A 12603-nucleotide genomic window follows, 5' to 3' on the forward strand; every position below is an offset into this window, starting at 1 on the left:
TGTCATGATGTCTGTTAATGTAAGGCTCTCCCTTATGACAGAATTTGTGGAAAATGATGTGTGAATATTCTCCACATACTGGAGATGTTGAGACAAAGACAGGCACAACAAAAAGACTGCTAGACAAGTAAGCTTTTGGTCAGAAGGCCTTTTCTGAATTAGACAACACACACACGCACACACATATTCATGAAAATGAAACTCACACACAAACAACCACTGTCTCTGGATCCTCTTTTTGTTGTGCCTGTCTGTGACTCAACATCTCCACTGTATGGTGAGTAGAAATCTATCCTTATTTATAATACTGTAAGTATTCCATCCTGGATTCTGACTTTTAGTGAATACCCTATTTTATTAAAATGTTCAACAATGATTCTGACTGTTTCATTTCCACAGCAGCACAGTGCTTAGTACTTGCCCTGGTTGTGACCATTTGCAATACCAGGAGTGCCAAACAGCACCAAAACCAGCTCTTCTCTGCTAGCATGGCAATTACATGACTCACTATTGCTTCCTATAAGATCCTTCCTGCCAATCTTCACAGTTTCCAACTACATACCAGTGGACTGCATCAGGTGCAACGGGCAAGGGGATGAAGGATATGAAGAGCAAGAGTGAGGGTTGGAGAAGGGTGGCTGATAGATGGGAGTAAGATGTAGCTGGTACATAGAACAGGAATATGGCACCAAAGAGCTCAGTTTCGTCCAGGCAGGAAAAGTTACATACAGTGCACAATGACACAGAGGAGTGAATTGAGAAGGTAGAGATACAAGGAGCATTCAAAAATTAATGCAAGTTTTTTTTAAAAGTAGGTTGGTTTTATTCTGGATTCCAATATACCATATTATCCCCCACTCTTTTCATTGCAAAACCCCTTTTTCAACATTATTTATGTTCAATGTGGCAACCTTATGCCATCTTACTGGGAGGGCCTGTATGCCTGCATGGTCCACTCTGCTGGCCAAGAGCCAATGTCTTGCTGCATCAGTAGCTTCACCACCATCTATGTACTGTTTCCCATGGAATGCATCCTTCATTCTGCAGATGGTCCTTTGTTGCTCTTTATACTCTTCTTTTCAGTGGCGAGGAACTCATTGGGCACACTCCTTTGGGTACCAAACTGATGGTGAGTGTGTCAGCACTATCAGCAGAGACATACCCTTGAGCTGTGGGATGTTTGATTGTGTTCCACTGATCACCTCAAACGAGAGTGTCCACATGTTCCAACTTTGCAGGAGGCACAGCTATGTGCAGATGGACAGTGTTTGGGAGATCAGACAGGTTTGCACAATCTTAGTGTGACGGTGACAGATGCCTCACCTAACAACTCACTGTACTTTTGTTCCATGCCAGATCTCTATAGACATTCTGTAAGCACCTGTGAATACCTGCAGTGCTCTGGTTTTCTGTTCCATCTGAAGAAAATGGCAGCTCTGTGGTTGGAATGCACCTCAGTTACAGATGCCATTTTGAAGGTTATGTATAGTGCTTCCACCTATTGGAAATTCGTGAAGCTATAAGGGCTGAAGCGAAAATATTCCACAATTTTCCACAACAATTTCTGTATTTTATCAACCAAAACTGGATGAAGTAAAAAATGTATCGCTTCACTTACTGAGTGCCTCTCTTAAAACAGAAGAAGAGAGAAGGTTTTTGAGTACAATGAGTGAAATAGGGGTTGTGGGATAGGAGTGGAGGTGGGATTAAGGGGGAGGGGTAGTGTAGATTGAGACTAGGAGGACTGATGGTCAAAGGATGTGTTGAAAGGATAACACCCATTTACATAAATCAGACAAGCAGGTGTTGGAGTCGGATGGAGGTGTGATCCACATGTTGCAGCTTGTGAAGCAGTGACTGAAGTCAAGCATGCAGTGTTCAGAAGTATGTTCTACCACTGGATGGCTACAGTTGAGCATTGGGCTACAGGTTGGGAATGCCATCTTAATTTACATATACACTCCACAAGCCACAAAGTGGTGCCTCATGCAAGGTGCCTTGTATCACTGCTTGTCTTTCTCTTCCCTTTTCTGCTTGCAAGTGGAATGAGAAAAAAGCAACTGTCTATATGCTTCTGCATGAGCCCAGATTCCTCTTATCTTGTCTTCATAGTTGTTACTTGAAAGGTATGATGGTGACAGTAGAATCACTCAGCAGTCTGTTCCAAATGCTGGTTGTCTTGATAAATTCAATAGTGTTTCATGAAAAGAACTTTTGTTCCTTCCAGGGTTTCCCATTAAAATTCGTGGAGCACTTCCATAATAAGCACAAATTTCATAATATTTGCCTATTGACTGAACTTACCAGTGACAAATGTAGCAGCACACTTCCGAATTGCTTCACTGGTTTAGTATCCTCACCAATGTCTGTCATCAGGTAAAGGAGACACATTTGTGATGACTGCCCAGAGCTGTTTGGTTTCCTGTCCATACCATGGGCAGTGTGAACTTCGTGTCAGCAAGACCCACTGGTGGTGTAAGGAGAAAAGTGTGAACATTTTCTTCGTCCAGCTGTGTTGATGTCTACAAGGCTTTCCAATTGATGATGTCACTTTTGTGCACAGTTACTCACTTACTTTTGGTTTTCCTCTCAATTTGCTACTGTTGATTTGTTTGTATGCTGTTGATGATTCTTGGTTTTTCATGTTTTTTTTTTATTACTCTTGGTTTGTCCTTTCCTTCCTTGTGTATGGTTTTTGCTGTCAATCACTTGGTCCTTTCAGCCACTCTCCATGTTCTCAGTAACCAACATGTGGCACTCTCCCACCTGAACTGTACATTGTTGTTGTTGTTGTCTTCAGTCCTGGGACTGGTTTGATGCAGCTCTCCATGCTACTCTATCCTGTGCAAGCTGCTTCATCTCCCAGTACCTACTGCAACCTACATCCTTTTGAATCTGCTTAGTGTACTCATCTCTCGGTCTCCCTCTACGATTTTTACCCTCCACGCTGCCCTCCAACGCTAAATTTGTGATCCCTTGATGCCTCAAAACATGTCCTACCAACCGATCCCTTCTTCTAGTCAAGTTGTGCCACAAACTTCTCTTCTCCCCAATCCTATTCAATACCTCCTCATTAGTTACGTGATCTATCCACCTTATCTTCAGTATTCTTCTGTAGCACCACATTTCGAAAGCTTCTATTCTCTTCTTGTCCAAACTAGTAATCGTCCATGTTTCACTTCCATACATGGCTACACTCCAAACAAATACTTTCAGAAACGACTTCCTGATACATAAATCTATATTCGATGTTAACAAATTTCTCTTCTTCAGAAACGCTTTCCTTGCCATTGCCAGTCTACATTTTATATCCTCTCTACTTCGACCATCATCAGTTATTTTACTTCCTAAATAGCAAAACTCCTTTAATACTTTAAGTGTCTCATTTCCTAATCTAATTCGCTCAGCATCACCCGATTTAATTTGACTACATTCCATTATTCTCGTTTTGCTTTTGTTGATGTTCATCTTATATCCTCCTTTCAAGACACTGTCCATTCCATTCAACTGATCTTCCAAGTCCTTTGCCGTCTCTGACAGAATTACAGTGTCATCGGTGAACCTCAAAGTTTTTACTTCGTCTCCATGAATTTTAATACCTACTCCAAATTTTTCTTTTGTTTCCTTTACTGCTTGCTCAATATACAGATTGAATAACATTGGGGAGAGGCTACAACCCTGTCTCACTCCTTTCCCAACCACTGCTTCCCTTTCATGCCCCTCGACTTTTATGACTGCCATCTGGTTTCTGTACAAATTGTAAATAGCCTTTCGCTCCCTGTATTTTACCCCTGCCACCTTTAGAATTTGAAAAAGAGTATTCCAGTCAACATTGTCAAAAGCTTTCTCTAAGTCTACAAATGCTAGAAACATAGGTTTGCCTTTTCTTAATCTTTCTTCTAAGATAAGTCGTAAGGTCAGTATTGCCTCACGTGTTCCAACATTTCTATGGAATCCAAACTGATCCTCCCCGAGGTCCGCATCTACCAGTTACAAAAGTGATAATGATACTGACTCTTGCATGAAAATAAGACTGTCATGATGGATCAGAATTTCTGTGGCTTTGGCAACTCAAATAACACTGCAGGAACAGATGTGACTGCAACAACAGCTACACCAGATTGGATGCAGGAATTGTTCAAGCAAAATGCAGAACTGATATAAAAGATGAACATGTAGCCAGCAGCACAAGCACACGTGAGACAGTCTTTACCACTGCACCTCACCATTCACTTTATCTGATAACAACATAGAGAGATGGGAAAACTGTCTGTCTCAATTTATGCTGTATTGCAAGGTAAGACACATATCACATCCTGCAGTCAGAGTGATTTGTTGCTTAGCAGCAGCAACAGCAACAGCAACAGCAGCAGCAGCAGCAGTAGTAGTAGTAGTAGTAGTAGTAGTAGTTTGTCTGAGATTGTGCAAAAGCTGCACTCATTCATACACCCTCAGATATCACATTTTAACAAGTTGTGCAATTTACTGAAGCAGCATTCCTGCCACCAAATGTGATGAGATAACAATTTAACCAATAAGGGAAGTTTAATGCTCAGTCTAATGCACCCTGTATGACAGAATTGCCAGTGCTCACCTAGAAATGCAAGTCTGCATGTACTAGTTGTGATGTGTCATATGCTGATTCTTTAATTGCAGACATAGTTGTAAGATTAGCACTGGACAAGGAGATCAAGAGTAGTTCTATGGAATCATCAGTCCATCAGTTAAACTCAACTGAAAATATTGCCTAAACGCTTATGCTGTCTGCAGCAGCTCAAAAAGCATTTTCAGATAATTAGCAAATAGCTCTGCTCTCCACTACATGTTGACAAGTTAGTCCCCCAGGTGGCAATCAGGGTGCAACTTCTAAGCAGGGAAGTGTTTCTTGCCCTCAAGTAGATTTCAGTAGATTTAGATAATAAGAAAAGTCCTTCCGCTGCATCAAACATTTCATCAGGAAGTAGGTTTACGTATAATGTTTCCTTTCTGTATTTGCAGTAGTTCATGGATGTAGCTCCACCTTGCTTTCGTTCATACTGCTGGACATATCATGATCATCACCAGTGTCCACATTTTTTTAACACATGCAATACATTTCTCAAGCAAGGACACTTGGCAGTAGTGTGCCAGGGCAGGAGAACAGCACGTCAGGCTGATGCACCAGTTTGCCAACACACTGTAGCTGGCAAAACCTGACAATGAGTTTCAGACCCTAACTGAGCAGCAGTGTTTGCCTCAATTCCAATGTTGACAGCGCAGCTAGGTGCCTAATAAACTCCTGATTGAGTACCAATAGCGTTATGACCCATTCCAGGTTGACATGGGGCGAGCAGTCTCTTTGATTAACTAGGAAACCTATCAGCATTTGGGCTCCCCTGCCTGCAGCCACCACAGCAGCAGGTTATTTCACACAACCAGCAAAATATTCCTCTGAGAGAGCAAAATATGTATGGGCAAAATACAAGAATGAGGTTATTTCCTATAGTCAGCAAAAGATTCCTTAGAGATGGCAAATTACCATATGGGCAAAATACAAGAATGTGGAATGACAAACCACCTTCTTGGTCTATGTTCTAGGTGCAGTCCCTGAATTGGTTTCAGAGTATTGGGTAAGGTAAACCTCGTGTTAAGCCCAGGCCCATTCCATGATAGAGAATCATTATTAGAGATTTATGAGCAGTTATTTCAGTCTACCATGGGTAGAACTAAAGAATTTGAACTCATATTTCACTCAAGCAGTCCTCTGTGCCTAAATTTTGTCATGCAGTATTTGGGGCATAGCTTAAGCATCATAGGGATCATGCCTACTGACAGCTTCAAAAAACTTGAGGGAATTTCAGTATTTCCTGGGGAAAGTGAACTGTGATACAATGTTCTTTCCCCAGGAAGTTCAGCTCATGCATTCATTGAACCATTTGAGAAAGAAAGGCATTCCATTTGTTTGGCCTCAAAAGTGTCACAAAGCATTTTTGCAGTTGAGAAACTCTAGAGGTTGACTCTGTGCTTAATAACAGTTACACCAGGCAACTTCCTGCTCTCTGTAACTGATGTGTCTCAATATGGCATTGGAGCCATCCTGTCACATATAAACGCCGATGACACAGAGCAACCAATAGCTTTGGTGTGCAAGACACTCCTGAAGGCAAAGCAAAATTATTCACAAATGGAGAAGTAGCCACTGAAAATTGTTTGTGGTGTTAAAAGGTTCCACATTTTCCTATACCAGAATAAGTTTCAGTTATTACAGATCACAGACCCCCACCCCTATTTATCTTTGGTTCACATTCTATCCTTTCAGATAAAATGACACAGAATTTGCAATGTTGGACATTGTTCTTAAGCAATTATCATTGTGACATTCATTTGGTCTCACCATACAGCATGCAAATGCTTATGCATTATCACACCTCCTCATTGACTTCAATGTTGAATCTAACCACCAGGAAGCAGTGTGTTTTATGCACCACACCTTGAGAGGTTTCTCAATCACCACTCGAGGAATAGCAGCAGCTACTAGTCAGACTCCTTCCTGCGTAGAATATGTCAGTGATGCAAAGTGTTTGGCCAGAGTGCTTCCCCAAAGGATCAGACCCAGAGTTCCAAAATAATATAGGCTTAATGTTGTTCAGGGATTAGTGTCATCTACTGAGGATGCTGTATGTTGCACTGTGTCTGCATCCTTCAGTTACCACACATATCATATCCTTCAGTTACCACACATACCCTGCTAGAGGATGTTGAGGATGAAAGCTTTAGCTCAACGTGATGTTTACTGGCCAGTGATAGAGAGCAAAGTTCAGCACACAGTGCATACATGTCAGACTCATATTCACAACCAAGTGCTTCAGCCCAAAATTTTTCACCATGGTTCAATATGGACACACAAGCTTCGCCAGCCATTTTCAGGCAGCAATATGGTTGCTCATGGTAGATGCCCTCTCCGATTCTCCTTATGACACGTGAGTTGCTTCTACAACTGCATGTGCTAAAATCAAATCTCTAGTTACAATTTTTGCCATAGAGGGAGCACATCACACCTTAGTATCCAACAGACCCAAGTTCATTTCAGCAGGATTTTAGAGAGTGGAATACAGATCTGACCATTGCCCCTTTGTACCCAGCTTCAAACTCAGTCAACAGAGTGAGTGATCAGAACAATAAAGGCACAAATTAGGAAAGCCCTGGTATTGGGTTCCTGCTGAAGAAGCCTTAACAATATTTCTTGCAACATAATAGGTCACTCCAGTTAACAGACAAATCCTGGCTGAGGTACTGCACAGGCAGGGGCCTGCATGTTCCAGGACCTGCTGTGACCTACACAGTGAGCCATAAGCCAAAGTTACACACCCCATTATCTTCAGGGTGCTCCTGTGTGAGTTCACACATTTGGCTGGAAGCCAGCTTGGGCACTGTATGATATTCTCTGTCATAAGGGATACCAAGTGTTACTCGTTGTGGCCTTACAGGATCACCTGATCCATCATCGTAACTAAATCCAGCTGTGACATACCCAGGGGCCATCTCAACTCATCAAGCCAATGCAGGGTATTTACAAGCCCAACATTCTCAGTGACCACACTTTCAGGCCTTCACTGTGGACTCCCAGTGCTCCTAGGTTCACACTCTGGCCACAGCCATAGTGCCATTACAACCTGCACCAACACCACCACTACCAGCAACAACAGCTGATGATCAAACTGGTGCAGAGCTGGCAAGTCATGGAGGTTGAGTCACTTACTCCAACAAGCAACAGCAGCTTATGATCAAACTGGTGCAGATCTGGCAAGCCATGGAGATTGAGTCACTTACTCCAACACTGAAATCAGTGTCAGTATCAACATCTCGACAGCAACTGCAGCACCATGTGGACCAGTTTGCAAATGAACAGGACACCAGGATGCAACAGGGAAGGAAACCTCAGAATTTTAGTTGCCACTTGAGCCACTGATAATGCTCCCATCACAATGTGCCCCCTTGCTCCAGTGGGAAAAACACATGTCTAGTCATTTTCAACCGTATGCACCTATTAATCCCCATCCAGTTGTGTTAATGTTTCCGAAGCCTTTTGATTACCAATGTTACTTTCACATACAGTTACTCACTTACTGTTGCTTCTTTCACAGTTTGCTATTCTGGCTCTGTTTTGTACATTGTTGAAGATTATTGGCTTTCACATTTTCAGGTTACTCTAAGTTTGTCCTTTTCACTCTGTGCATGGTTTTTGCTTTTGACCACTTAGTTCTTGTGGCTGTCTTCTCAGTAACTGACTCCCACATGTAGGCTGTGCATTACTTAAAATGTCTTCCTTTAATCTGAGCTGATGGGGCTCCCAAACACTCAAGTATCCACGTGGACAGCTGGTCAGTGGTCATGCCTTTCCATCAGGAATTACAGCAGAACTGGTACATGACATGACACTTTCACAGGCGGCCAATGATACGATAGGATGCGGCTGGAATGGGGTGTGCTGGATGGATATAGCAGACAGACCTTGTGCCTATGTTTTTCATAGGAGTCTGATCTAAATAGGATGGACGAAATGTTTTGTAGAATGTGTAGGCAGCAGAATACCACTTTGGGAGGACGGAAAAGATTGTGAGTAAGATGTTCCTCATTTATGGATACAATGATAAGTAGACTCTTCTCCGCATTCTCACCCTTCATCTGTTCCAAGAGTATCTTCCAACCCGCACCTCCAAGTCATGGCCCACTGTTCACAACTCTCCATGTCTACAGCAGAATGAGTTCACTGGTATCACATTTCTATTCCATGGACCTGCTGCCAGCTATCATTCTCTGCAATCCTCCTTCCTCCTCTCCATTTCCTTCCTTGCTCAAGAACTTTCTCCCAATATAAACAACTCCTCTTCCTATTGGAGCCACAGTGCCAATACAATGTGATTGGCTGGAACAATGTAGCTGTGCAGCCCTGTGTGAGTGTTTGGGGCAGGGGAGGGGGTGTTGTTACCCTTACCCTTCCATTGTGTGCAATTATTGCTTTATTGATAAGTGTTTTGACTTTACAAGTTGTCTTTTATTAAAGTCTGAAAGTTTGTTCAGAATGCAAATTAATTTCTGCACTACTGCTGCAGAGACAAGGCATTGTTAAATATATCATTTGTTGGAATGCTGTAGGCTGAGAAAGGGGCTACAGATATCAAATACAAGAAAAAAGTTTTGAGTTGTCATGAATGTCATTCCACTTCTGCAATTCCTGCCCAAAAATAATCTGTGAGAGAGCATTTTAGTAAAACAATGTATCTGAAAATGATGTTATCTAACCTAAAGGAATACATGAGGTGGAACAATTGCTTGCCACTATAAAGAAGCTAAAACTTTTCTGTGAATTCAGTGACTCAAGCATAGCTACTAGCCCTAGCTGTGTTCTCCAGTTATAAAGAGATTGTATGAACCGTCACAAACTTCAATGACTGACCTGTTAACAAATGTTCTGGAATTATGGAGGATGACAACTCTTTCATTGTAATTTTAGTTATTTGTGCCCTATGAGTAATTTTACTTATTTGTACACTAGGAGTCTTGCCTTCCTTAAGTAAACTCATTACAAAAAACTCTGCAAACCAACCTTGCTTGCTATCTGAAGTGAACACAATATTTAAACAGTTGTTGTGTATACTGTACACTTTTATCAGACATGAGCAAATTATTTGACAATATGATCCTAAAAAGTGCATGAGACAGAGTGCTGAAGTTGTTATGTGTCATATGTCTACAATGATAGTAGTTGTTACTGTTTCTGAGCCTTTCCATCATTAATTTTCAACTTTTATTCCTTATGGTGTAGTTTGAGAAACCAGCATATTTCTCCTGTTTATACAACATTCAGTCAAATTTTATATTAATAATTTTTACAGAAGCACATAAATATTACTGTGTATTACCTGTAATGGAATATCTGAAAGCAGTTTTGCAAAGTAGTAAGAGGTGAGGCAGTACCAGTTGTTAAGGTGCTCTCGTAGAAACACAGATGCTTCTAAAGGAACTGGAAAACAGAAATAATTTTTAAGAAACTTGTGTTCTTCAAAAGTTTTTATTAAAAAAATTACAATAATTTTATTTTTCTGTAAGCAGCAATATATTGTACTCCTATCTGTCTACAGTGATTTGTTGTGCTTTTCTCTTGGTTTTATGCCTGATATTGTAAGCAATGTAGAATGAAATGATATTATGCAAACGGCATGTAAAACATCCAAACTAGTGATATTACCATGCCTATGAACATGTTTCACCTTTGAAAGGAAAATGAAGTACCATTTAGTGCATAAGCTGGTTCATTAGTTTCATACATCCAGCAGTGAGTCAGCTGCCTCACCCTCATTGTGAATGATATTATAGCTATTCAAACTCATATAATGCATGTTTTTTGAAACATAACCATATATTAATTCACCAAAACTTTTTGTTTATTCGCTTTTGCTTCCACAGTTGTCTTTTGAATGTCCAGGAGCAAAGCAGGACCACTTACCATTCTCCACACAAACTCCTGGAGAGATCATACTGTGAATGTTTCAACTTACGTGTTCACCAGAAACTGAACTTGAGTGCTGCTGAAAGTGCTCATAACTAATCAGCTTGGAATGAAGTTATGTTAGTTTAAATAAAATTCAGAATTACATCTGGAGTCACAGTGGGTACAAAATTTTTAGTTTCAACAGATATGAACTGTGTAATTATATGAGTAAAATAACAATACTAATTCTTGGAAACTCACCTGTAGCTGACTGATGTCTGGAACATAAGAGCACACAACAGCAAACAGTACTAGTGGTTGCCTTTCCTTTATTTTACATAAGTATATCTGTAGATATGTATCAGAGAAATTGAATATGTTAAGATATTCAGATTTTCTTCATGACACAAGGCTTCTTGAAAACATTACTGCATATACAAATGCTAATTATCTACTACAAGCTGAGTTGTGGTTCTACAACTACATCTTCAACTATATTCTGTATGCCAGATGGTATTTCCCATTATTATACAGGGTTGGTCCATCGATCGTGAACGGGCCAGTTATCTCACGATATATGCGTCAAACGAAAAAACTACAAAGAACGAAGTTTGTCTAGCTTGAAGGGGGAAACCAGATGACGCTATGGTTGGCCTGCTAGATGGCCCTGCCATATGTCAAATGGATATCAACTGTGTTATTTTAAAAATAGGAACCACCATTTTTTATTACATATTCATGTAGTACGTAAAGAAATATGTATGTTTTAGTTGCACCACTTTTTTTTTGCTTTGTCATAGATGACGCTGTAATAGTCACAAACATATGGCTCACAATTTTAGATGAACAGTTGGTAACAGCTGGGTTTTTTGAATTAAAATACAGAACGTAGGTATGTTTGAACATTTTATTTCGGTTGTTCCAATGTGATACATGTACCTTTGTGAACATATCATTTCTGAGAATGCATGCTGTTCCAGCATGATTACCTGTAAATACCACAATAATGCAATAAATGCTCAAAATGATGTTTGTCAACCTCAATGCATTTGGCACTAAGTGTAACGACATTCCTCTCAATGGAGAGCAGTTCGCCTTCCGTAGTGTTCGCACATGCATTGACAATGCGCTGACACATGTTGGCAGGCATTGTCTGTGGATCATGATAGCAAATATCCTTCAACTTTCCCCACAGAAAGAAATCCGGGGACGTCATATCTGGTGAATGTGCGGGCCATCGTATGGTGCTTCGACGACCAGTCCACCTGTCATGAAATATGCTATTCAATACTGCTTCAACCACACATGAGCTATGTGCCAGACATCCATCATGTTGGAAGTACATCGCCATTCTGTCATGCAGTAATACATCTTGTAGTAACATTGGTAGAACATTACATTGGAAATCAGCACACACTGCACCATAATCGATAAAATGGGGGCCAATTATCCTTCCTCCCATAATGCCGCGCCATACATTAACCCGCTAAGGTCACTGATGTTCCACTTGTCACAGCCATTGTGGATTTTCTGTTGCCCAATAATGCATATTATGCTAGTTTATGTTACCGCTGTTGGTGAATGACGCTTCGTTGCTAAATAGAATGCCTGCAAAAAATTGTCACATAATTTCTCTTGTGCCCAGTGGCAGAAATGTACACAATTTTCAAAGTCATCGCCATGCAATTCCTGCTGCATAGAAATATGGTATGGGTCCAATCGATGTTGCTGTAGCATTCTCAACACCAGCATTTTTGAGATTCCTGATCCTCGTGCAATTTATCTGCTACTGATGTGTGGATTAGCCGCGATAGAAGCTAAAACACCTACTTGGGCATCATCAGTCGTTGCGGGTCATGGTTGACATTTCACATGTGGTTGAACACTTCCTATTTCCTTAAATAACGTAACTATCTGGCGAGCGGTCCGGACACTTGAATGATATCATCTAGCATACCGAGCAGCATACGTAGCACATGCCCGTTGGGCATTTTGATCACAATAGCCATACACCAACACGATATCGACCTTTTCCACAATTGGTAAACGGTCCACTTTAATACGGGTAATAAATCACGGAGCAAATACCGTCCACACTGGCGGAATGTTACGTGATACCACATACTTATATG

At 40.9% G+C, this 12603-nt stretch overlaps 1 protein-coding gene across 1 annotated transcript in view; it reads right to left on the reverse strand.

The window, feature by feature from the left end:
• LOC126279098 (ATP-binding cassette sub-family G member 4-like) overlaps positions 1–12603 on the reverse strand; it is a 359996-nt gene that overhangs the window by 12287 nt on the left and 335106 nt on the right. Inside the window, exon 9 of the mRNA XM_049979571.1 lies at positions 9903–10003. Coding sequence (XP_049835528.1) covers positions 9903–10003 — 101 coding nt within the window. The remainder of the gene's footprint in view (positions 1–9902; positions 10004–12603) is intronic.

The sequence above is a fragment of the Schistocerca gregaria genome, chromosome 6 (assembly GCF_023897955.1).
Source record: "Schistocerca gregaria isolate iqSchGreg1 chromosome 6, iqSchGreg1.2, whole genome shotgun sequence".
NCBI classification, from domain to species: Eukaryota; Metazoa; Arthropoda; class Insecta; order Orthoptera; family Acrididae; genus Schistocerca; species Schistocerca gregaria.